The sequence below is a fragment of the Eleginops maclovinus genome, chromosome 3 (genome assembly GCF_036324505.1).
Source record: "Eleginops maclovinus isolate JMC-PN-2008 ecotype Puerto Natales chromosome 3, JC_Emac_rtc_rv5, whole genome shotgun sequence".
Classification (NCBI taxonomy): domain Eukaryota; kingdom Metazoa; phylum Chordata; class Actinopteri; order Perciformes; family Eleginopidae; genus Eleginops; species Eleginops maclovinus.
Window position 1 is genome coordinate 17,461,661 of NC_086351.1, and position 25,160 is coordinate 17,486,820.

The 25,160-nt window shown below is 40.1% G+C and overlaps 1 protein-coding gene across 1 annotated transcript in view; it reads right to left on the bottom strand.

Annotated features, from left to right (window-relative positions):
- The window catches only part of LOC134862319 (CUB and sushi domain-containing protein 3-like), a 199,550-nt gene that overhangs the window by 97,046 nt on the left and 77,344 nt on the right, over window positions 1-25,160 (bottom strand). Inside the window, exons 24-31 of the mRNA XM_063880172.1 lie at window positions 24,085-24,276; window positions 22,579-22,705; window positions 21,573-21,775; window positions 20,037-20,228; window positions 18,919-19,057; window positions 17,361-17,548; window positions 16,869-17,063; window positions 9,925-10,041 (exon numbers count right to left, since the gene is read on the bottom strand). Coding sequence (XP_063736242.1) covers window positions 9,925-10,041; window positions 16,869-17,063; window positions 17,361-17,548; window positions 18,919-19,057; window positions 20,037-20,228; window positions 21,573-21,775; window positions 22,579-22,705; window positions 24,085-24,276 — 1,353 coding nt within the window. The remainder of the gene's footprint in view (window positions 1-9,924; window positions 10,042-16,868; window positions 17,064-17,360; window positions 17,549-18,918; window positions 19,058-20,036; window positions 20,229-21,572; window positions 21,776-22,578; window positions 22,706-24,084; window positions 24,277-25,160) is intronic.

Below are 25,160 nucleotides of genomic sequence, written 5' to 3' on the forward strand. Positions count from 1 at the left end.
GTTGTTAAATGAGGCGACATACAGGACACTGCAGGCTTCTTCTACAGTTAAGGCCCCATCACATCACCAAGGTAACTGACCATACACTCTGCCATCCCTATCATATGGAAAATCTTTCACACTCAACCTTCATCACAGGCTCCAGGCCAACATATCAAAAACATAATAAGATTTGATTTGTTAAGCGGATTATTTCTACCATAACAGCTCTCGCACAGAGGATATAGCATACTGTTTTGGACAGGCGCATTCAGTCTGTTAGACACACTACTCAGAAAAGCAAGATCTCGTCTCATAAATACTAATGTGTTGCATCAGCAATGATTAACCTTGAAAAATGATTATGCTTTCACTATTTTAATAATGCAAATAATAGTAACACTTGTTTAAATGTTTGTAAATTAGATGTAAGTATAATCACATAATCACATTATAAACAATACAAATGCTACAAGTTACAGTCAACAAAACTGAATTAAATGCGTTCTGAAAACAAAGTAACAGGCTTACAACTACTTAAAGTAGCCACTCTAATTGGAACACAAAAATGCAGGTTAAATATAAATTGGATCACAATGTGAGGAGCAGACTTCCAATGACCAAATCTGCTTAGTACAAAGGAAGGCTGTTTTTGGCCCTTAATAGCTCTCACCAATGTGTTAGCTACATCTGCATGCCCAAAGGCAAAATACACAAGACCCTCATGAAAAGGTGTATACAACACACTGGTAACAGGCAATTGCTAAAGTAAAAAAAAATGGCAGCATATGTTTAGTCCTTCTGGCTATGAATTATGGAGCAGCTTCCTGTCGTCTTCACTTTAGCAATAGCAGTTGGGCTCTGCTCTGGCATGTAGCCTCACAGTACAGCACTGGTAAACTGTTATACCAGCCCCATAACTAAGATGGACACGACAAGAGAGAGAGAGAGAAAGTAAGAAACAAAACTGAGAGACAAAGCACCCCTAACAGCCAGTGGAGGCAATGCTGCAAAAGCGGATTGATCTGATCAAAGCAAACCACTAAATTCGGGGATCATTTCTTGTCATTCTGCAAAAAATGTGGTTATAAACGGATTGAACTCACAACGGCAAAAGTCAAATGGCAACCTCTTTTGGATGTCTGACATGGCAACAAAATAAAAATGCACACATGTTTTGACACAAGAAAGGTGAACTCACACAGAGCAGCACAGGCAGAAATGTGTATCTGTCAAATAGTGAGGCTGCCTATGGCTGAACCAGGGTCTGAATAAGAGATGTTTTCCCCTTAGGGACAGCTCACTGCTGTGGTATTAGCATACCAACACCATGCTGTGTTTAATAGGCTGCTCTACCCTGCTTTGTGAAGACACACACACAAACACGAGCACATGTACACACACTCTCACAAGTACAGCTTTGCTCATTTCTGCCTCTAATCCAAAGCCAGCCATGCATGACTCCAATCTGCTCCTTTGTAATCACGTCCAGATATTAAGTCAATAAATCATTGTAAACTTGTTACCTAATTTATGCAGGACTATGATGAATCTTTTGTCCTCTGGGCCTAGTCATGGTAGTGTAACTTAATGCACTCGAACAATGGACAACATTTTCATGCCTGCAACTTCACCTTGAATTATCCCACAGCATTAAGTCGCATTAATCGGACACCACTTTGAGTATTAGATGATGAGTTCATGCATTTTTAGATCTAATATCGCTATGCCTGATGGGCTTGAGTAATGAAACAAAAAGTGTAATTACAGGTTGATCCAAGTCTCATGTGATGGTAATCTAATTCTCCTTCAGTTTGAAAGCAGTCATTTTTGATAAATGTGACAAGAAGCTGTGATGGTTTTTACATTCCTTGGGGGCTTTCTGACAGGTATTAATGGCATAGGGGACTGTTTAAATTAACCATAGGATTAAAGCAATAACGTCTGGGTGATCACATATTAGGAGTAATTTACAGGATAGAAAGGGGTTGTGAAGAGAACATTGTCACAAACACTTAACACTTTGGAATTCACCTCATAACATACACCTAGCAAGAGTTGCATAAGATATTTTTACGTCAAAACAATCTAAATTCTTTGAGGCATGGATGCAACAAAGGATTGGTTCCCACTTCTTGGTACATTCTGACTCAATACACACACTTTATAGAGTTTGCCCGTGCATTCACACTGTGAAAATCCATTTGCCAGCACATCTCAAAAGGTGCTCCATTAGGCTGGGAACTGGAGAAAGTGCAGGGAAGTGAAGTAAATGAAGATCACTGTCATGTTCCTGGAACCATTTTGGGATGATGAGTGCTTTGAGACTAGTCTTGTTTCAAGCATGCATGCGAAAAAAACTTTAGACGGTGGGGTCTAAATGGTGCTCAGATAGTTTTAAGAGTAATGTGTACTAAGAAAACACCTGGCACTATTAGACGATGATAAAACACAAGTGATATCGTGTAGCTTCCAAACCAACGTATTCGCCTTAGTTCATCAAAAAATAAAATAGTGTTTCACATGTTTATTCATGCCGAATGTTCAACATACACTAAAAGACAAAGACACTAAAAGATAGTTGTGTGATGCTATTGTTCAGATATGCAATACAAACTGCAATATTTTCAATAATTCTTGAAAATGACTAAATATAATTAACTCCACAACAGAGTGTAATTGTTGCTTTTGAATTTGATCGTCTTTCATTTTCTGTAAAGAAAGTTGCATTTGAATGAATAATGAATCACTTTGATTGTGAATTGTCAACATAAAACTGACATTAAAAAAACACATCTATAGGTGGGGGCAAAGAGGAAACTAAAATGTAAGGGCTCCCCTATAAAAAGGGAAGACAGGTACAGGAGAGGCTGGCGTATAGATGACATATCTGTTTGGCGATACCGCCCTACACCCAAAACTTTGGCTCCACTATTCTGTTTTCTTCTGGCTTCCTATCCTCTCAGATTTTGGGACCTTTCGCTGTCAAACACAAGGGCATGTGCTGCAGATAGGCTCATTACTATAAAGCAGAGAAGAGAAATGTCCTTATCTTAGAAAGGCTATTTCAGTCCATGTATCCATCCCCTTTGCTGTTTGATATCTTTCCACAAAATGAATGAGTATGCCACAATACAACAAGTTGATGATTTATTAGAAAAATAATGTATCCCTGAAAGGATAAAAATCACAGTGCAAGATCGAGATTCTTTTGTGTGAATTGCTGTATCTTGGTGTTATTGAAAAAAATGTAAATGTTTAAAATGCGTAGCAGCATCTATGATCGTTTGTCTATCTGGGCAGAAACATAGATGCTCTGTATGTTCTGTATGATAGCTTGAGTTCAAATAAGCAAGTCTATAATGCCTCAGCAAGTATAGGTTTTCTCTGTTGCTATTTTATCCTAAACAAACCAATTTGCTCCTGGATTGCTTGCAGGTTTATGTTTATCAGCAGCATTACTTTTAGTCCCACGTATGGGAACTCAGAGGTTATCACTGTCGCCTAACAACAAAACGGATGCAAGTTATTTCCATGCAGTTAAGCAGCCAAAACCTTCAGACAATGTGGCTTTAGAAAATGAGGTATAATCACCAAAAATGTAAATATTTAGATGAGCAATGATGAATATAACCAAAACCATAAATCACCATTAAAGGGTTACCACATTATATTTCACTGGGTATGGCTTTAAAAAGCAATTTAGAAAACACAGTTTATTTTCCTCAGATGTAAATAATAAAAATGTACTACCTACACGACTGGCTAACCACTCACCCATGTTTACAGCTATTATATGTGAATTATTGGCAGATTGTGTGAACCAGGCCCTCCAACGTCAAGTTTCAGTGTCAGTGAATTCAATTATTTTTACGGTAAGAAGAAGATGACATCATGTGAGAGGGTAAACAGAATGTACAGCCAGCATATTTGCAGACCAGCGTTGGGGAATAAAAAATGTGGTAGGTAAAAGTTACTCTTTCTGTAGATGCAGTCTGGTGGCTTTTAGGAGAGCCCTGGGTTTTCATTGAGACAAGAATCTATACAGCCCCAGCTTGTCTCCTCTTCTTTTTAATCATCCAATTAAACAACTACTAGTTGGCATTTTGCTTAGTTTTGTAAAAGAGTAGCTGCCATTTTCATGCAGTACCATGATTAAATGTTAACCATTGAAATGTCTAATGTCTAGCCTTTAGTTGGATCTATTGCAATTAATTGAATATACTATTCCCAACTGTTTTTATTATTGTATAATCACCTGAAATTAAGTATTGTCTTTTTTTAGCTGAAAATCATATCTACATAGGAGGCAGGTCCTTCCATGGTGCTCACCATGTTGCACCGCGAGGTTTCTGCAGAAGTGAAAAACAGACAAACCAACACTGGCTCTAGAGGGGTCCTTTTGCTTTTTCATGTTACCGTAAGCCAGAGTAGATTTCACTCGGTTTACAGATAAGGGGTCAGGAGAGGGTTAATCAGTTGGTTGCAACCTGCAACCTTAACGCTAGATGCCACTTATAATTACTTGATCATTCATTACTGGAACAGAAACATTTACATATATGGTCATTGTTCCATGCTGTGAAAAGCAATTGCTCAGGAGTCCCCGGTAACTGGAATGTAAACCAATTATTGCCTACAGCCACTGTTTTAGTTACAAGTGCCTTAAGGCAAAATATACAAAAAGACCATGTCAGGTGTTAAAGATACTCGTAGCATAGGCAGCAAAAAAAATCAAGGAAAATGTCAGCATATTTGTCCTGCTGGCTATGAGTTATGGAAGATCTACCTGTCGTCTCTGCTTTGTGGCAGTACAGGTCTTCTGAGACCTTGGGTTGTGACAGCATACACACGCCTCATTTAAGGAAACCAAAGGGATTGTACGACAGCATAGACACATATATTTTTAATGTCCCATTATCGCAGTGAAATTGCATCAGCCTCTTTGGCACGGAGTATGTGGCTGCACCTTGGCAGAACCTGCAAACAGTCCATTAGGCTTCTATGTGGGGTTAAAAAAATCTCCTCTCTGTGGACTGAAAGCTGTAATTAATGGTCACCTCAAGAGAGAAAAGAAGGTAGGACGTCGTTCCCTCTTAGTTATAAAAAGTGTACAGTACTTTCAGGGGTGTCAACCGGTACACAGCTTCACTTCAACTTGAAAAAGATAAGTTGTCAAATCAAGCCAATGCAGCCTTTCAAATGAGTGCTGGACACTTAAATTGACACTGAGTACACAATCCAGAGATAAATCTATGTGTAAAGCCTGTGGATGTAAAAAGAGTACTGGATACAGCATTGAAGGTGGGGTCTCGTCCCTTCCTAAAAAAGTTCCTATAATCCCACAAATTGGCCTGATTGTTGGTACAAAAATACCCAGATCACCTGGGGACTTGGGACCATTAAACATGTGCACTGGTGTTTTCCTTTAAGCCCGCCTCCAAATCCGCTCTATCACAGCCAGAAAACCTTTGACCCTAACCCGGAATATTGATATATAAAAAAAATATTAAACTCTTTTGCGACGTCACAGACTCTCAAAGAGTATGCCAATGTTTGGCCACTACAAAGTCTTTAACGCCAGGCTCACTTCCTAGAAGCTTGGTAAAGGTGGGTCGGAGCAGAGTTCACAGTTCGTATTAGGTTAAAGACACAGAGTTGTGTATCAACTGTAAGCTGATGCAGACAGACCGGTTAATGGTTTTTGTGTGGGATGTAGCAAGTCGTGTACCAGGGTGGCCCCAGGCATTATCTTACTCTCCAGCGAACATCTCTGATTAGTCAACAATCAGCCCCCAGGGTCAACATTCTTTATGATCGCTCTCAGCAGCACTCTGTTTCTCTCTCCCTGTCTCGCTCATTATAACTTTCTCACTAATTATCTCCCTCTCCATCCAACTTGTTGTTTCTGAGCCTCTCACATTCGACCATGTGTTTGTTTTCGTCATAAAACTCACTCCCTTTACCGTCCCTCCCTCTCTCTCCCTCTCTCTCTCTCTCTGTGTCCATCTTGTTACAGCCCAGATTTATTAGTGCAATCTGTCAATGCTGCTGTCTCACCCCCTGACACATTTTGTGGCAAACAGTATGCATATGTTGATGTTAGTATGTAGGCACATACAGTGGAGCTATAAAAAAGCCTTAAGAAGATAAACAGAAGTGACTAAATGCCTGAGAATGTATATTCCCAAATGAGTCATTATGCAACTGTTGTAAAGTAAACCATAAATACATAGAGTATTAATGGTTATCTATCTGCTACATAATCTGGTCAAAATGATGTCCAGAGCTGGAGGAATATGTAGTGATACTATTTCAGAGTGTTGCAAGGAGAGCATTGAGAGTTCCATTTTCAACTTCAGTCATGTGAATGGATTCTGACCAGTATATCAATTTTAATGAGATTTTTAGATCCAAAGGTGATTTTCAAAGGTTATCTACAAATGTGATGATATTTGGGGTTAAAGCAGGTATATCTCATTTGGGGATATTCTACGCACAATCCAATTCAAAACAAAACAATTTACATTACAAAAGAGAAGGTAGACAGATACAAGACATACCATGGAGCGTCTGGCTAATTGGAAGAATTTTGCTCCTCTCAGAAGCCATCAAACATTCACAAAGGATCCTGTACCAAACAAACAAATCTTCAAGGCTAAAAACAAACAACAGAAAGTTAAGCTGGGAAATAAATCAATTTACCTTGAAGCTTACTTGGGCATTTTTGTCATGGATAAAATGTGTCCACATGTTTTTTATCATTAACTTCCCCCTGTGTACCAGTGCACACAATTGGGTGTCAAAATGTTTTAACTGTCAGTCTCCCTGTTTTTACGTAATAAAATATCATGCATGGTGAAAGCATAGGGCAAAAAAGTTGTATACGAACCAACGGCCTTGGTGTAAACAAGAGTGAATTCCTGTGGGGCATTGTATGTCTGTATGTTTACAAGCAGTGCCCCAGGCAAAGGTTGTGTGAAATGAATAATTCATCGATTTAAAAAAGAAGGCGAGTTATTGTTTGAAATATGACTACAACCATTATTTCTGACAGAATAATTAAACATTAAAGGGCAAAACAGATGCACATTGTACCTTAATGATCTCTGAATGGTGCAAACTAAAATAAGATATGCACAGTTCATAAGTATGAGTGCTAAGCTACCAAAACCTGATGGCTCACAAATGATTATAAACCTTTTTACTGCCTATGCTCTGTGTCCACTGCCAGCTATATTTTTAATCATCATTTTTATGATCATCAACTGGAACTCAGCACATAAATGTCTATATGATCATGCATGGAAAGGGAAAGAAGAAACTTGGTTTCCACATTAAATATATGTTATGGGGGACCAGCGAGTCAAAAAGGAGACATTTATTTGTATGATTGAGGGGATGCTTTGGGCAAAATTTAACTAAATTACACTGTGGTGCATTATGGTGTTGTGGATGGATGTTTATTATGTGCATACATTATGTGAGTACAGTCAGCTGCAAAATGTGGCAGGGCAAAATGCTTTCCAAAGGAAAATGGAGACAAATACAGGGAGGTATGCACCCATCCACCGGGTCTGTTCTATCAGTCAAGACAGACAGCCTGATAGCTTGTGCAAAACACATCACATCTACACAAACTGTTTCTATGATACTACCAAAGCAGCTGCCAACCTCCAAAACATGTATAAACGAACAAAACGTTTTGAGCAGACAACCTTAGAATCATAAAACACAGCGTAAACCGTGCATTGAGGAAACCTCAGCAGATCACAAACAAAGCAACAAGAAGAATCAACAATTGGGTTGGATCTGGTTGGGCAATCAGTTTTCATGGTTGTTTAAAAACAAAGAACTACAACAACAAATAAATGATTAATATACCCACCAGATGTAATTGTGATATGTGTGCTAAAGAAATAAATCTGAATACTGATTCGGCTTACAGGAGGCAAGCCCTTATACAACCACAGCTCAAATGTGATGTCAGGCACTGAAGAATAACTGAGAGCTCACGATTTATTAAACTTAAATGTATTGCTTCTAACTCTAACCCTGAGAAGACTAACCCAGTGAACCTCAGATAGGGGTATCTCAAGAGGGTGGGTGTCTTCCTGCTAGCCCAGTGTGCTTGTACCTTCACAGCAAAAGACATACATCCACATGATACTGAACCCCCCCCCCAAGCCAGACCTGGTTAAAACTCTCGTGTCATTAGGTCAGAGTCCTGAGTACTCCCACTGACCTCTACTAGTTTAACAAGGTTGACGTAATGTCTCAAAGTCCTATAGCACGCCAGCGTTCATGTTAGGGACAGACTAGGACACACATTGGATAGTTTACCCTAGGTGCTTAGAAAATTCAATTACCTGTATACCAGACGCTGAAGTATGATTTCTACTATCACACTGTCTACAGGCTACACTCAGCTGTCAAGCAAAGAAAAGAGAATTGATCCACCTTCTGATTTATACAGAGGTTAAAAACATAAAGGAATGGACACTCCACATACATCACTTGTTGGTAACTGAATGAAAATAAATGATGTTGAGTGGTGCTCACATTGCAATACATTGTACTGTATAACAAGTCAATACACACCTACTGTATATACTGTATGCAAATATAATCCATTTTGTCATAACAGAACATTGTTTTGCACTATTAGAAGCAATGATATGTTGGTGCGGCATTGTCTGTTTTAGCTAGATTTTATATTCAAGACGCATATTTCTAGTGAAATGAAGGGCACGTTTCTTTAGAAAATGTAGTATTCCTTTTTTACATCATAGTTGTTGTCCGAACAATTTCAATTAGCGCTACTCGGGCTGTGAATCCCAATTGCTTTGTTTGTCTACTCATCAGAATATATTTCCCCCAAGTCACGTCACAGAAGCCTTGTTCATCAGAGGGACTTTTCAATAGCCTCCGTGCCTGCACTCCCTGGAATAAATTCACAGGCCCAGGTGGGAATGTTGCTTGGCGTCTTGAACAGTCCATTAAGCTTTGCAGGGAGTTTGAGCAAAGGCTGCATTTATATGCAATATTTATGTAGGGAAAAAAAAGATCTGTGGAAGCCTGGACTCCATGAGCAGTGGGAGATGGCAACAGAGGATGTAAACTGTTGAGCTGGATCATCACACAGGGGATTAATCTGTGTTTCATAAGCACAGGGCTTTACAGAATCAAAACCTCAGCCCACGGTTTCCTCAGCTCTTTATGAGAAACTTGGAATATTGAGCAAAAGTACATCAAGGTTTTTCTTCAGATCTTTGCTGCATTATGCATGTCCAGTCTTGGATAAACCTTGGAGTTTGCTTGCCCATCTATTGCCCACAGCCATTATCTACTTGACCTTATGCACGGAGCATTTTTTTTGTCAACACAATCATCTTTTAAACCTAATCCTAGGCTGCTTAAAGGCCTCTTGCAAGCAAACACTGCCATTCTTTAGTTTGGGTTTCAAGTCACACTTCAGAGTGGAGACGGCCGGCAGCAGTCCCCCAACATTGTGTTGGTTTGGAATACTAACATGACATGAGAATTTATAAGATACCATTGGCTTGAGTCATAAATGTCACAAATCTGCTTTAAATACAAATTCAAAGCAAATAATAAAACGCTTCAAAAGGCTTTATCCAAGTAGCCACTTCCATTTCTACAAATGTAAGCTAATGCAGAAGTGCCTTAAAATAAAATGTTCCCTTATAGCCAAAAGGGTGTGACTCATATGGTTGCTTAAAAGAAGTCTCATTGTATTGAAGTCTAAGAAAATATTATCCGACTTCTCAAAAATGACTTGAAACATTTTCCTGACAACACATTTCTCTCTTAGCCTCCTCCTTTCACTTAATCGTGAAATTATTTCTGGAAACTGACATCACATAAGCAGCTGTTGAACAGACTTACATCTCCCACTGTGAAATTAATGCTCTAAATGCTTACCAAAGTCCCCTGGAACGTAGATGTCATAGACACAGCTTTGGCCTCTGGTGTAATTATGTGGGTAGTTTGGGGACAGCACAGTTCCTTCTGAACCTGTGAGGTGACCTCCGCAAGGGGCTGTGAAGAGGAAGGGAAGATAGAGAGAAACAGTGTTACTAAATACAAAACAACCAAAGTATAATACCAGAGGCAATGAGGCCATAAAGTACACTCAGCAAATTCATTTGAACTGGCGAAGTGCAGGGGTATGCAATTTATATCACAAGTGACATGGAAAATGACTTTTGAACCTTCAGTTGCTGACAAATATAATTTTGGCCAGCAAGCCAATAAAATTATACACGAGAGAAACTTTGGGGACATTTTCAAAAGGAAAGTGAGTTGTAAAAGGACGGAAAAGGAAGTTGGAGTTGTGTTTACAGGGATAACACCTAAAAGGAAAACAACCTGCAAGGTAAAGTACTTTTTGCCTTCAAAATACATGAAAACAAGCAAGCAAGAGGAAGGTATGAGGGTGCCATTCACAAGAGCGATCAAACACCTGGTAAAAAGAACTGCTCTAAACCAAAAGTCATAACCCTGCAGACTTGTACTTGCACCATACAGTAAGTAAGTGTAGGCAGATATTCAACTGGCAACTAAGTTCCTAAATATAAGCTGTGGGGTGATCTGCACCTGCGTTGCTTCTTAGAGTCCTATCTGGAGCTTTTAATGAAGTACCTAATTTGCCAAGTGGTCCTTTAACGTACTAGCCTCATACCTGAAGGAGGGAGCCATTAGGAGGGGGAGCCTCGACAGTAAACAAACAAATACTCATTTGACGCAGTGAGCCTGTCACCAGCTGCTCTGAACCCCCTGTGGGCCACACTATGCACATGTCACTGCTGTTTCATGGACCAGCACAGGAGAAGATGAATAAAAGTGAACAGAGGCACTAATCTAGGAAGATGGATCAGCAATTTATCCACATTTGGTCGTTGGAGTAGCAAGAGGCATGTAATTAAACATACCGGTGTGTGATGACAGCAGTGGGACTCTTCAGCCAGATTTGTCAGACAGAATGGGAGCCATAGTGTCGTGTTGGGTGAGTAATTTGAGGAAGCTGCTGTTGAGAGGGGGGTCACACTGTACTGTCAATCTGCAGCAGGTGAGAGCCGCACCGCAGAATGGTAGGGATTCTCAAGAGATGCTGTAATTGTCCCATTCTAGTAGGGGACTGTAATGCTAAGAATAAGTGGGTACACTGCAATTCCTTAAAAAATACATTTTGTGTTCTGAAAAATCTCACAAATATGATTATTATGATATTCAGGTTGCCATTTAAGATGTTCATGTTTAGGTTTGATTTCAAGAAGGCTCAGAATACTATATATGCTGTATCATAACAAACAGAAAGGCAGCTGCAAATCAAATAGGTTCCAATGTTTTTACATTTTTATGTTGTTACATTTGAAGGATGACCCAAATGTAATTATGACCCAGCTCTGCAATTCACTTAGACAGACATTGGAGCTAATGGAAGCTAATCCAATCTTCTCAATACATGTACGAGATGCTAAAATGTGGACAGACAATGGACTCAATGGCAAATTAAAGTCTAACCATTGCTGATACCACATTTGATTGGTTAAATTTGGGTATTAAGAACCACAATTTGTTTTGACTCATCGGTCGGTATCACATAAGATAATATCCACCTATAATGTCAGCCTGCATCAGTTACCATGTTATCCATAGTCTGAAGTGTACATCTTTGAAAATATACACTGTGAACTTTGTGAAGAACACCCACTCCCTATGTAGATATAAAGAGCTCCTCTAAGCTACCAAAAGCAATGAGTCTTAGCTTCAGCTGCATGCACATTATTAATGAAAACAAAGTTATAAATATTAATTGAATTTCCGCCAATATGTCACACAAAATTCCACACTGTGCGCCTTTGGATTTAATTGTGGTTTTTGCTTCTTTGGAAAATACTATCAACTTCAGTTAATTGCTAAATAATGTGAAGGCACAGGAGCTGACCATATGCTGGGGCAGCTGAAGTCATTACATTTAGCCTCTGGACTGTTAAGCTATGAGCTCAAATTTGGTCTCAAAGTAAAACTACCAACTAGACTAGAGCAATGCTGGTGGACCCTTTGGTAGAGCATGTAACCCTAGGGCTGTTCAGTAGAGTTACACCGGAGCCAACTGTAAAAGTAATGAATTGCTCCTTGGAGGGAGAGCCCCTGTTCCCCACAGCAGAAAATGAATAGTAATTCCTCCTTGGCAGATCACATACTTTGAGGAGTATTAAAAATGGTGTAATGCTACAAGATAGAGATTGGTCGTTATCTTTAAATGCCTCCCATCTTTTCTCACTTCTCCCCTTGACACTGGGTTCACACAGATACCGAAAAGCTTTGGGATATGACTTAGACTGAAGATCTGGCAGTGAATAATAAACAGTTAATACAGTGGGGCAAAAAAGTATTTAGTCAGCCACCAATTGTGCAAGTTCTCCCATTTAAAAAGATGAGAGAGGCCTGTAATTTTTATCATAGGTATACCTCAACTATGAGAGACAGAATGAGAAAATAAAATCCAGAAAATCACATTGTAGGATTTTTAAAGAATTTATTTTCAAATTATTGTGGAAAATAAGTGTTTGGTCAATAACAAAAGTTCATCTCAATACTTTGTTATATACCCTTTGTTGGCAATGACAGAGGTCAAACGTTTTCTGTAAGTCTTCACCAGGTTTTCACACACTGTTGCTGGTATTTTGGCCCATTCCTCCATGCAGATCTCCTCTAAAGCAGTGATGTTTTGGGGCTGTCGCTGGGCAACACTGACTTTCAACTCCCCCCAAAGATTTTCTATGGGGTTGAGATCTGGAGACTGGCTAGGCCACTCCAGGACCTTGAAATGCTTCTTACGAAGCCACTCCTTTGTTGCCCTGGCGGTGTGTTTGGGATCATTGTCATGCTGAAAGACCCAGCCACGCTTCATCTTCAGTGCCCTTGCTGATGGAAGGAGGTTTTCACTCAAAATCTCACGATACATGGCCCCATTCATTCTTTCCTTTACACGGATCAGTCGTCCTGTTCCCTTTGCAGAAAAACAGCCCCAAAGCATGATGTTTCCACCCCCATGCTTCACAGTAGGTATGGTGTTCTTTGGATGCAACTCTGCATTCTTTCTCCTCCAAACACGACGAGTTGAGTTTTTACCAGAAAGTTCTATTTTGGTTTCATCTGACCATATGACATTCTCCCAATCCTCTTCTGGATCATCCAAATGCCCTCTAGCAAACTTCAGACGGGCCTGGACATGTACTGGCTTAAGCAGGGGGACACGTCTGGAACTGCAGGATTTAAGTCCCTGGCGGCGTAGTGGTTCACTGATGGTAGCCTCTGTTACTTTGGTCCTAGCTCTCTGCAGGTCATTCACTAGGTCCCCCCGTGTGGTTCTGGGATTTTTGCTCACCGTTCTTGTGATGATTTTGACCCCACGGGGTGAGATCTTGCGTGGAGCCCCAGATCGAGGGAGATTAGCAGTGGTCTTGTATGTCTTCCATTTTCTAATAATTGCTCCCACAGTTGATTTCTTCACACCAAGCTGCTTACCTGTTGCAGATTCAGTTTTCCCAGCCTGGTGCAGGTCTACAATTTTGTCTCTGGTCTCCTTTGACAGCTCTTTGGTCTTGGCCATAGTGGAGTTTGGAGTATGACTGTTTGAGGTTGTGGACAGGTGTCTTTTATACTGATAACGAGTTCAAAAAGGTGCCATTAATACAGGTAACGAGTGGAGGACAGAGGAGCCTCTTAAAGAAGAAGTTACAGGTCTGTGAGAGCCAGAAATCTTGCTTGTTTGTAGGTGACCAAATACTTATTTTACAGAGGAATTCACCAATTAATTCATTAAAAATCCTACAATGTGATTTCCTGGATTGTTTCCCCCATTCTGTCTCTCATAGTTGAAGTGTACCTATGATGAAAATTACAGGCATCTCTCATCTTTTTAAATGGGAGAACTTGCACAATTGGTGGCTGACTAAATACGTTTTTGCCCCACTGTATGTGCTATATTTTGTGTTCTTTGCAACACATTGTTAAAACTATAAAATTCCTACAGAAAATTGTCTACTTTTCCACAACACTTTATGAGGTTGCCTCAACTACTGTTTGTTTCACCATAAACTAATCCTGCAGACCTATACTCTATAGACCCATCAAACATTTTGCCTTTTATATTTCTAGTAACAGAGAATAAAACACTGCGGTAAAGAATTTAATTAAAATTAAAAGGTTGCCTACCTTCTTGCGTCGTCAGTGCCTTGTACAGTGGGGCAAAAAAGTATTTAGTCAGCCACCAATTGTGCAAGTTCTCCCATTTAAAAAGATGAGAGAGGCCTGTAATTTTTATCATAGGTACACTTCAACTATGAGAGACAGAATGGGGGAAACAATCCAGAAAATCACATTGTAGGATTTTTAATGAATTAATTATAAATTCCTCGGTAAAATAAGTATTTGGTCACCTACAAACAAGCAAGATTTCTGGCTCTCACAGACCTGTAACTTCTTCTTTAAGAGGCTCCTCTGTCCTCCACTCGTTACCTGTATTAATGGCACCTTTTTGAACTCGTTATCAGTATAAAAGACACCTGTCCTCAACATCAAACAGTCATACTCCAAACTCCACTATGGCCAAGACCAAAGAGCTGTCAAAGGAGACCAGAGACAAAATTGTAGACCAGCACCAGGCTGGGAAAACTGAATCTGCAATAGGTAAGCAGCTTGGTGTGAAGAAATCAACTGTGGGAGCAATTATTAGAAAATGGAAGACATACAAGACCACTGCTAATCTCCCTCGATCTGGGGCTCCACGCAAGATCTCACCCCGTGGGGTCAAAACGATCACAAGAACGGTGAGCAAAAATCCCAGAACCACACGGGGGGACCTAGTGAATGACCTGCAGAGAGCTGGGACCAAAGTAACAGAGGCTACCATCAGTAACACACTACGCCGCCAGGGACTTAAATCCTGCAGTTCCAGACGTGTCCCCCTGCTTAAGCCAGTACATGTCCAGGCCCGTCTGAAGTTTGCTAGAGGGCATTTGGATGATCCAGAAGAGGATTGGGAGAATGTCATATGGTCAGATGAAACCAAAATAGAACTTTTTGGTAAAAACTCAACTCGTCGTGTTTGGAGGAGAAAGAATGCAGAGTTGCATCCAAAGAACACCATACCTACTGTGAAGCATGGGGGTGGAAACATCATGCTTTGGGGCTGTTTTTCTGCAAAGGGACCAGGATGACTGATCCGTGTAAAGGAAAGAATGAATGGGGCCATGTATCGCGAGATTTTGAGTGAAAACCTCCTTCCATCAGCAAGGGCACTGAAGATGAAGCGTGGCTGGGTCTTTCAGCATGACAATGATCCCAAACACACCGCCAGGGCAACGAAGGAGTGGCTTCGTAAGAAGCATTTCAAGGTCCTGGAGTGGCCTAGCCAGTCTCCAGATCTCAACCCCATAGAAAATCTTTGGAGGGAGTTGAAAGTCCGTGTTGCCCAGCGACAGCCCCAAAACATCACTGCTTTAGAGGAGATCTGCATGGAGGAATGGGCCAAAATACCAGCAACAGTGTGTGGAAACCTTGTGAAGACTTACAGAAAACGTTTGACCTCTGTCATTGCCAACAAAGGGTATATAACAAAGTATTGAGATGAACTTTTGTTATTGACCAAATACTTATTTTCCACAATCATTTGAAAATAAATTCATTAAAAATCCTACAATGTGATTTCCTGGATTTTTTTTTCTCATTCTGTCTTTCATAGTTGAGGTATACCTATGATAAAAATTACAGGCCTCTCTCATCTTTTTAAATGGGAGAACTTGCACAATTGGTGGCTGACTAAATACTTTTTTGCCCCACTGTATATCATGAATATATTTACATTGCTTTCGTTCACACTCCATTTCCTTCAAGCTAGTTACACTGCTTAGATCAACGGAAAGTTTAGCTATTAAAGAGTTTTCTTCTCAAGCCGTCTGAATATACTAGGGGTGTCATTTCTCTTGAAATCCAAAGTTTGATTTAACTTCCGATTTAAAGGTCATGATTCAAATCCATATTGCATTTTTTTACAGCACTGTCATGATTGTTACGTTGACTATAAGTCTTGATTTGGAGGGACTTAAATTGCTTTTATGCACTGACAACTGTCATTAAATGTTTCTAAATTCTCATTAAAAGGATGCAGGGTATCAACTTTTCTTATAACTTTGCAGAAGGATTTTGCAGTTCTTGTTTCTTCCTACAACTCTTGGCATTGACTGCCGTCTGGGAATGAGCATCTGCAGGCTCACGTTAAACTGTGCTGAGTCCTCTTTGAGCTTCAAGCTCTGGTAAGCTATGTCATGTCCTTTAGTTTCTCAAATATTAGAAATGTAATGCTATTTACCCTCCGCGCACGCATACACGCATGCACACACACACACACACACACACACACACACACACACACACACACACACACACACACACACACACACACACACACACACACACACACACACACACACACACACACACACACACACACACACACACACACACACAGGTTGTTTTTTAGTTCAGTCCACACCAAATGAATAGACTCCCTGCTTTTCATTTGTGTAATGGCCACACCAGCCTTGAACAAAGTGTGTCTTCTAAGTGTTCATTTTTAATTGATTCATCCTTTAAAATGAACAATAAATGATCTACATCCATAAAAAATGATTCTCTCCTCCAAATCTAGCTTTTTGTGATGGATGTGTACACCGCACATAAACTCATTTTGACACAGCAGAGTCCCAGTTTCACATTGTATCAAATATTGACCAAACATCTGTAGCTCTCTGCTGCTCAGGCTTTCTGTTATTCTAGAAGTGTTGCCTCTCACTCACCTTGACAGCTTGGTTTGGCTCGGTCCCATTCTGGTCTCTTGCTGTTGCCCATGATGCAAGTCAGAGTGGAGTAGCCCTGTAGCAGGTAGCCAGCCTCACAATGAAATGTCACCATAGATCCCAGCTTGTAGTCAGTACCCATTCGAGAGCCGTTCATCACATTCCCTGGATCAAAACAAGCCTCCCGCAGTTTTGCTGCCAATCAAAAGAACAAAGCTTGTAGAATAGTCAGAAGTGTTTAAAATTAGTGTTTTTTCTAATAAATATGCTTAAATAGTTAATCAGGCTGCAAGTGTTGATTTAATTTAACAGTATTTAATTTGTTTTAAAGACTGTGGAAATAGATATAGGCTATTTTCACAGCTTGCATTAGAAAAAGTGGTTGTGTAGAGTAGTAAACTTTGAAAACCTAATGTTTACGTTTCATGTATTTACGTTTCCACCAAAAATCCCTATGAACACATTCTGTTTAAAAGAAATGTATTTGTCTACCTTTGTATTCCAAATAAAAGCCGGTGTAGCTCACAGAGCCATCGCTGCGAAATGCCAGGTACATGAAGTTGGAAGTGCTCTCAATCTTCTCAGGAAGTTTACTGTCTTGGAAACTGCCAATCAGATGAGCGCTGCTGTCTGGCCCATCATAGATGTACAGGAAATCATAGTTGGGCTCAATACTGAAGCTGTTACAAATGAAAGAAACACATAAATGAGACAAAAGAGTTATTATTTTGCCCAATCTTAACCACCAGATTGTATGTGAGATTTGGAATGCATTAGGGCTGCAAAATGAGAGTGCACCTCAGTGCTAGGAGTGAGTCATGCCAAGCGATTTGTTTTGCATCTCAAGACAAAAAGATAAAAAAAGATATCTCCCCTAAGAGGTGAGAAGAGATTAAATTGTTGTGACAGTGCTGGCACAAAATCTTCCCAGACGGCAATGGCAATACAGTGTGAAAAGATCGTTTCATATTGTAGCGCCGTATATCAAATCAGATGCCGCAGTGAGAGAGAGCAGCGCATTTGTTTTCAAAATAATGAGCATGGTTTATGACAAAAATGTAAATAGCTTGGAGATAATTGCATTTGAGTTGGATCAAGGCAACTTCAATTTAAAATCATAACTCTCTTTTCATTTGGCATTCCCATGGGAGAAAGCAGCATTGTGCTAACTCTGTTAGATGTTTGTTTTGAAGGACAAAGTTGAAAAAGAAACATGGTGAGCAAAAGGGAAAGTGGGTGGGAGTGCAGATAAAGGCAATGTACGCTGCTTCTCCAGCTCTTCATAAAAAAGACTAGAAAAAAAACCAGTCAGGAGCAACAGGGTCCATGAAAAGTGCCCTCAGGCCCCTCTGTGAGTTTGCTCTGCCAGTATTGCTGCTACATATTTAGATTGCAATTAATAATGTAAAGCATATGGTCTGAGTGTGATTCAGCCTAGGAAATATGATGCACTCTTATCACACTTCTGCCTGCAATACACAGTTTAAAAACATCTTGTTTCACCACATTCCAGCAAAGTGGCAGGAGAGCTGCCTTCTACATACTGTATCTGCAGAGGCACTTCTGCTCCCCCCCTATCTCCCAACACACCTGGACTCCAGCTCAGGTCCTCTGCTTTACACACACGGCCAACTTGCTCAATAGCATGATGTTATAGCTGGTTCCACTGCAGAAAACAGGCAATTCCAAGGCACAACCTGAGCCGCTGTGCATCCACTATGATATGAACTGACTCCATTTTGTTTCCGACAGTTTACAATCATAGCACTAGTTAAAGGAAAGCTTTAACGTCTACGTTACTGGACCATGTGCTTAAAGGATATCATTTTTCTTTCCAATGAATGAACTTGCGTGATCCACATATGTGAGGAATGTATCGAACACCTTTGCTCTAATGAGTAAATAAAGCAACTGTCACAAAATATGTATGTTTTTCCAAATTTCATCTGGATATTAAGACTTCCAGTTTCACCATAATGTAATTGAATGTTGTTATTTTGACTAAAGAAACTAAAGAATGTTAAATTGCCATTGAAGCAGCTCAACCTACCTGATGAAAGCCAAGGAAATGACATAGTCAGAGTGTACAGCAATAAGCCAGTCGCAGTCTTTGCTGTGTGGGTAGGGATTTGGGTAGTTTGGAGAGAGGATGAATCCTGAAGATCCAGTTACATTTCCACCACAAGGAGCTTGAGAGAAGAAAAGGGAAGAATCGATGTATGAGGTGGAGGCAGTCGTCAAAACGTGTCCTTGACCTGCAGCAAACATCTTTGGTTGAGCTTGCTTATTGCTCCTTTCTTAATCATCTTGCTGATGTTTTCTACCATTGATATATGACTCTCAGATCTTGTTGGGACTGAGTCAGATGAGAAACAAACAAGATATTAAGACAACTTAATTAAATAGTGCGAATGGACATTTATGCTCTATGATTTAGTTGGATGGATTATATTTATATGACTAAAAGGACATTTTTAGTGCCTCAGCATGTCAGAGGATACTGTAAACCTTAAATCCTGACAGAAAGCTTTACTTGTCATTCTTTGAGTTTGATGAATAAACTGCCAGCTTGCTTCACTATGAAGAACTTTTAGTAACATGATGACGAGCATATTGCTCTTAAGCCTTCAAAATAAAGCTGACATTTAAATCAAGTTTCCACTCATAGAGACTTGCCATATAATCTTATGATTGCAAAGCGAGACCTACAAATACTTAGGCCTTTTATGGCCAGGAAACAAAACCTCAGACCTGTTGGCAGCAACATCCCAGTTTCCTTAGACCTTCTTAGTGTAATTATTTCTAATTGCATTGTTAAGTAATTAGCTGTTAAGCTCTAATTAGACATTGTTCTCGGGTAGCGTAGAGTACTCGGTCTTTGAAAGGCTAGTAAAGTGGATTTGTCCACATAAGAGTTGGCACAGACTCAAACATATCTGAAGGGTTTTGTTTATCCTGCCCATGTTCTTCAGACATCAGTGAGAGAGAATTAGTTTCTGCTGCAGCCACTTAATAAAGAACTCCCATGCTTACTATTGCTCTCAATATCTTTCTTTTGTAACTCTGATCCCACAAACTTCCCTCCCTCCTCTCCTTCCATCCATGTACCTCTCATTCTCCCCCACATATCTCCCCCTCTCTAACTCAAACCATGTCCCCCTCTCTCACCAATGCAGCTTGGAGGGCTGGGTTGCCAGTAGTATCTATTTTCCACTTGGATGCAGGTGATTCTGCTCTCCCCCTGCAATTCATATCCCGGATCACAAGAGAAGGTCACCGAGTCACCAGGCTCCCGCCCTTCCCCATTGCGACTACCATTCATGGGAATACCAGGATCTCTGCAAGCAGTCGCCAGCGAACCTGAGGGGGAAACGCACATGAGCATGTAGAGCAGGGGATCAATGACTGCACGAGTGAACACGCATGCACACACAAACAAGGAGGTTCATATCTCACGGTAGACAGCTGCCAAGCTGAAACTGTGGTTTGAACACTGGTATCAGTCAGAATCCTGCTGTGTGCACCTAATCTGTTTTAAAGCACAGCTGTGGAGCCCAGAGGTACAGGAATGATCTGGTCAAATCTGATGAATTCTTCACATTTTCCCATCTAGACAGACTTTATTAAGATACTTCAAAAGTTAAGTATATTGAAGTTTGGTGTTCTTTCTTTCTTAAATACAAGTGCTAGAAAAACATGTTGAAAAAAAACCCTATCAAAGTATTAAAAGGAAATGGTTATCATACCTTGTTCATACAATGTGTGATCATTATACAACACCACACTATATTCCATTATCTAATATGAAAATGTAGGTGCAAAAAATGACTCAACAACTTTAAAAGAAACAAAATTTAACCTCATTTTTACATACACAATGAATGTTAGTGTAACCATCGTCAGACTGACGGGATAAAGTAATTCAACTGGAAAAGGCTCCTTTTCTGTAGAAGTTGTACAGCAAATTGGTAGAAAACTGAAAATAATTCCAATCCTAAGGAACATCATAGGTATCATCCATGATAAACAGTCACTCATTGAACAAGGTCTTCAGAAATTCACTTAACACCAGATTTCTATCCTGAAAACCACTAGCCTTGGGCAATCCAGAATTGTAAGTGTTGTATGCTTCTTCAGAATCGATTCTCACTTAAATCAGCTGCAGTGAGTCCCGATGCAATTGATGTCAACATTATGCTTACGTGCCGGTGTACTAGAGTAATGAATAAAATGTATACCCCTCACACATAGTATACATGGGGTGTTGTTGAACTGCTGTACTTACAGTATTTACTTGGTTGGGAAACTATTCATCAGCAGAACATGAGGTCTGCTTAAGTAGGCTAACAGCAGTGAACTGTAGAATACCTGGGACTCACTGCTCATCAAAGCATGGTTAAAGGTTACATCAAATGTAAAGGGATCCACAGGGCATGAGGAAATATTCAAATCAAAAGATGAATCACGCTTCAGCTTTATAATTTGACATTTGGGAGACATGGAAATCAACTTTGTATTAACCTTGAACATACTCCTTACATGCTTGGCATACTCTGTAGAATAAACATTTAAAATGTCTGTACAAATAGACAACCTCTACACTTTATATGGAGACAGTTTGAATATCATTATATTTCAAAAAACTTCAACTCCTCAAAGAGACTCTTACTCTGAGCAAATGACAAAATAACAGGAGATACTTACTGGAGAAGTCGATGGCAAAGCCAGACTTGGTTATATAGAAGTCAGTCTCAAACTGTATCGTGACGATGTTGAGAGTGGAGTGGATGCCTTCAGGCAGCAGCGAGCCGCTGACCTCCCTCAGAGACATCTCGTTCTCCGGAGGCCCATCCCACACCTTCAGGATGTCATGGGACGCCTCTGTGTCGAATGCAAGGAACTGGAGACTGCGAGAGACACAAAACATTGTTATCATAGGCTCTAGTTATATGACACTATATTTACTCAGGGAATAATGTGATATGATTTTGCATATTGAAAACAAGTTTTCTAAAGAGCGCAAGTAAAATGAGTGCTGAACTTAAATTGAGTTCAAAGAAGGGATCTAACTATTAGCTGTGTCCCCTGCTTTCGGTTATTTTGAGTTGAAATTTGGTATCATCAATCAGTTCCTGCCAAAGTTAGAAATATGATAGCACTGACTTATCTGCAATCTCATCAAGAGATAGCCTGAAGCGGCTCTTGTGACAAAGAATGTGTGGCTGTGACTTTATGAAATCATACCATGTTTACCTCGACCTCTAAGTCCCGATGGGTTTTATTTCACAGTAATACTAGGAGCTCTCAACCAAAAAAAAAATGCTTCCATGTCCCGGGAAAGTGCCTCTGGGTGCTGTCACAGTGTCTACAAAGTCCCTCTCCCAATCACTTTTAATGGAGCTGCTGCAGGCTGTTTCTCTTGATGACATCTTGCTTTAGAGGAGAATTGTTCATGTTTAAAATCCTAACTGAACTTTGAAACGACTTGTGAAAACATTTAAGCTATTTTTGTCTTTGTAATTCAGATCAAGTTAGGATGACCTTAGACAATGTATTCAAACCAACTCACATCTGTTTACTGTCAATATTTCATATTTTATGTGTTTAAGTTTTGAATACATCAGTTATACAGAGAAAGTAGCAAACACAATGTCTTGTACAAAATATACAGTACAGCATTTTACAATATTTCATGAGCACTGCGAGTTACCTGACAATGTTGCCAGAGTTGACCTCAATGGTCCAGGTGCACCTCAGGTTGTTGTCGTAGGGGAAGGGATACCCAGGAGACAGGATACGCCCTGTAGACTCACCTTTGAAACTCCCACCACACTCCGCTGCATTTACACACACATACAATACATGAAAAAACTCAAACATGAGAAAATGGAGACGTTATACACAAAAAAGAGCTTAAAAAGCTTGTTGAAATACAGAAAACTGCTGTCAAGGTCTTAGCTCACTGAAGCTCAGTCTACAATGAGGACTAATGAGCAACAGTTAAGCTCTGCTGAAAATGATTTCCTTTTACTAACAGGTAATGGGACTGCAAGGACTTCCTGTCTTTATAGATGCAAAACAAAAGTTGTATTGTCTGTAAGTATGCCTCCTAATGATGCCATTAATTAACTTTGAAAAGACTGTGTCCGAAGAATATAGACACTGGGTCTGGCCTCCCAGGGAGGACACTGCTACAAATGTTAATGACTGACAGAATCTTTTCAAATCATCCAATCTATGTTGTCTCTCCCCTGGTTATCTTCTTGCTATCTATATTACAGAACAAACTGCTCTTAATTAATAGGAAAATTGCATTAGATTGCCGCAGTGGTAGGCTTTCATCAGTATTCTAACACGGGAAAATGTAAAAGCCCTGGACAGGAGCCAGGATGTAACCCTGGAGATATGGCTGGGAATCCCATTTTACATTCAGCTCACATATTTAAAGCTCACTATTAATATTGACCATACAGTTATCAAGCACTGTTTAAGAGTTAATCAATAGACTGGTTTACTTTTTTGTGATGTTATTGAACATGCCACAATGCAAGAGCTAAGCCATTTTTACCCATAAAGGAATAAATACGTGGTTCATTGAAAAAGGTGGAAGGACACAGCCACATTTAAAATGCAATTCTGCACACGTCTGGAATTCACAAATCATTTTTTACCTTAATCCATCACTGCTAGACATCAAGAAACAGACACTCCCTCACAACACCTTCCAGGCTCTAGCAGCATGCAGGTAATAGCTTCATCATTGCTCTGTCTCTTCGTCTCAGCACGTTGTGAATATGAAAGTACAGCCAAGAATGTACATCATGTCCAGAACAAATCTGATACGAATGCTCTGATAATTATGCCTCTGTGCTGGAAGAATGCTCATCAATGACAATCGTAAAAAAATTCAATAGGGATTCAGATTGTTCTCAATTGGTCTATACCGCCATTTCTGCATGGGGAACACACAGAGAGAGATCAATGATTTATATTAAAACATCAGAGTTTCTTATATTCTCTAACAAAAACACAAGCATCGTTTTTCTTTCATATAATCCTTACAATTAACACCTACAGTAGATGAGCAAAGTTGACAGCGTGCCTGGCCTTAATAATAATGTAACTACTCCAGTAGGAGAGAAAAAAGAGAAGTGAATTGAGACAGAGAGACAGGCACTAACAAAAGACCAAGACGGCTAGAGACAGAAAGGATTACCTATACAAGACGGCAGGAGGTTGTCCCATGCCCTTCTCTCCCCAGTCATGCACTTGAGTATGCCACTGCCGTGCAGGGTGTAACCTTGGTCGCACCCGAATGTGATAGCACTTCCAGCAAAGTGACCCTGGTCAGTGACTTTGAAGCCAAACTGCGGCACACCTGGATCATCACAGTGGGAGAGCTCAAAGCCTGGACGAGGAACATTGGGAGGCACAAGAGAAGGTTATAAGGCAGGGTAAGAATATGAGTTCTAGCAAGCCATTTTGTGAACCAGTGCCAAATTCATTTTTATCTACAAAATGGGGTTGTCTCACTGGATAACAGAGAGCTGGTTATGTTTAAAATCTTCGCTGAACTTCAAAACATCTCTCGAAAAACCTACTAAAAAAATAAAATGATTAAACATAGAATCAATTCCAGTCTTACATTCTTATTATATTATGTAGCAGTAAAAGATTATATTTGGACAAATAGCACAAGTACATGTTCACAATCAAACGTCTGATTTAAAGGTGGCCTTTTGTGCAAAATGCACTTCTTGATGTGTTTTATACATAAATATGTGTCCCCGGTGTGTAAGAGACTCACAAACTGTCAGAAAATACAACCCTCTCTCTTTTCCACCTTACCCACATTTCTAAAAACGGGGGTACAAACGAGCTGATCCAGATTTGCTTCGGTTATGACGTCTATACGGCTTTACATTGAACTCCTGGCAATGTCCCGCCAACGTGACACGACCCCCCATATGGTCCCCCATCTACAGTCGCGAGCTGAATCCCCTCCGCAGCACCTCTGTATTTCTGTGTATTCAGCAGGATGTCTGCAGGAGGGACTTAAAGTTGCTGTATATATAATACATATAATATCACTGCTCTAGTGGTAAACACTGGGAAGTGTTTCAGCTGAGAATCTCCGTTAGAAACTTCTCTCTTCAGACGGAGAGCTGCATGACGCTCCAAAGGGGCGTGGGCAGCTTCAGTTCCGCTCAAATTTAAAGCGACAGTCACAGAATCAGCACTTCAGGAACAGGGCTGAAATAGAGGTTATGAGGCATGCCTCGATGGGGGATC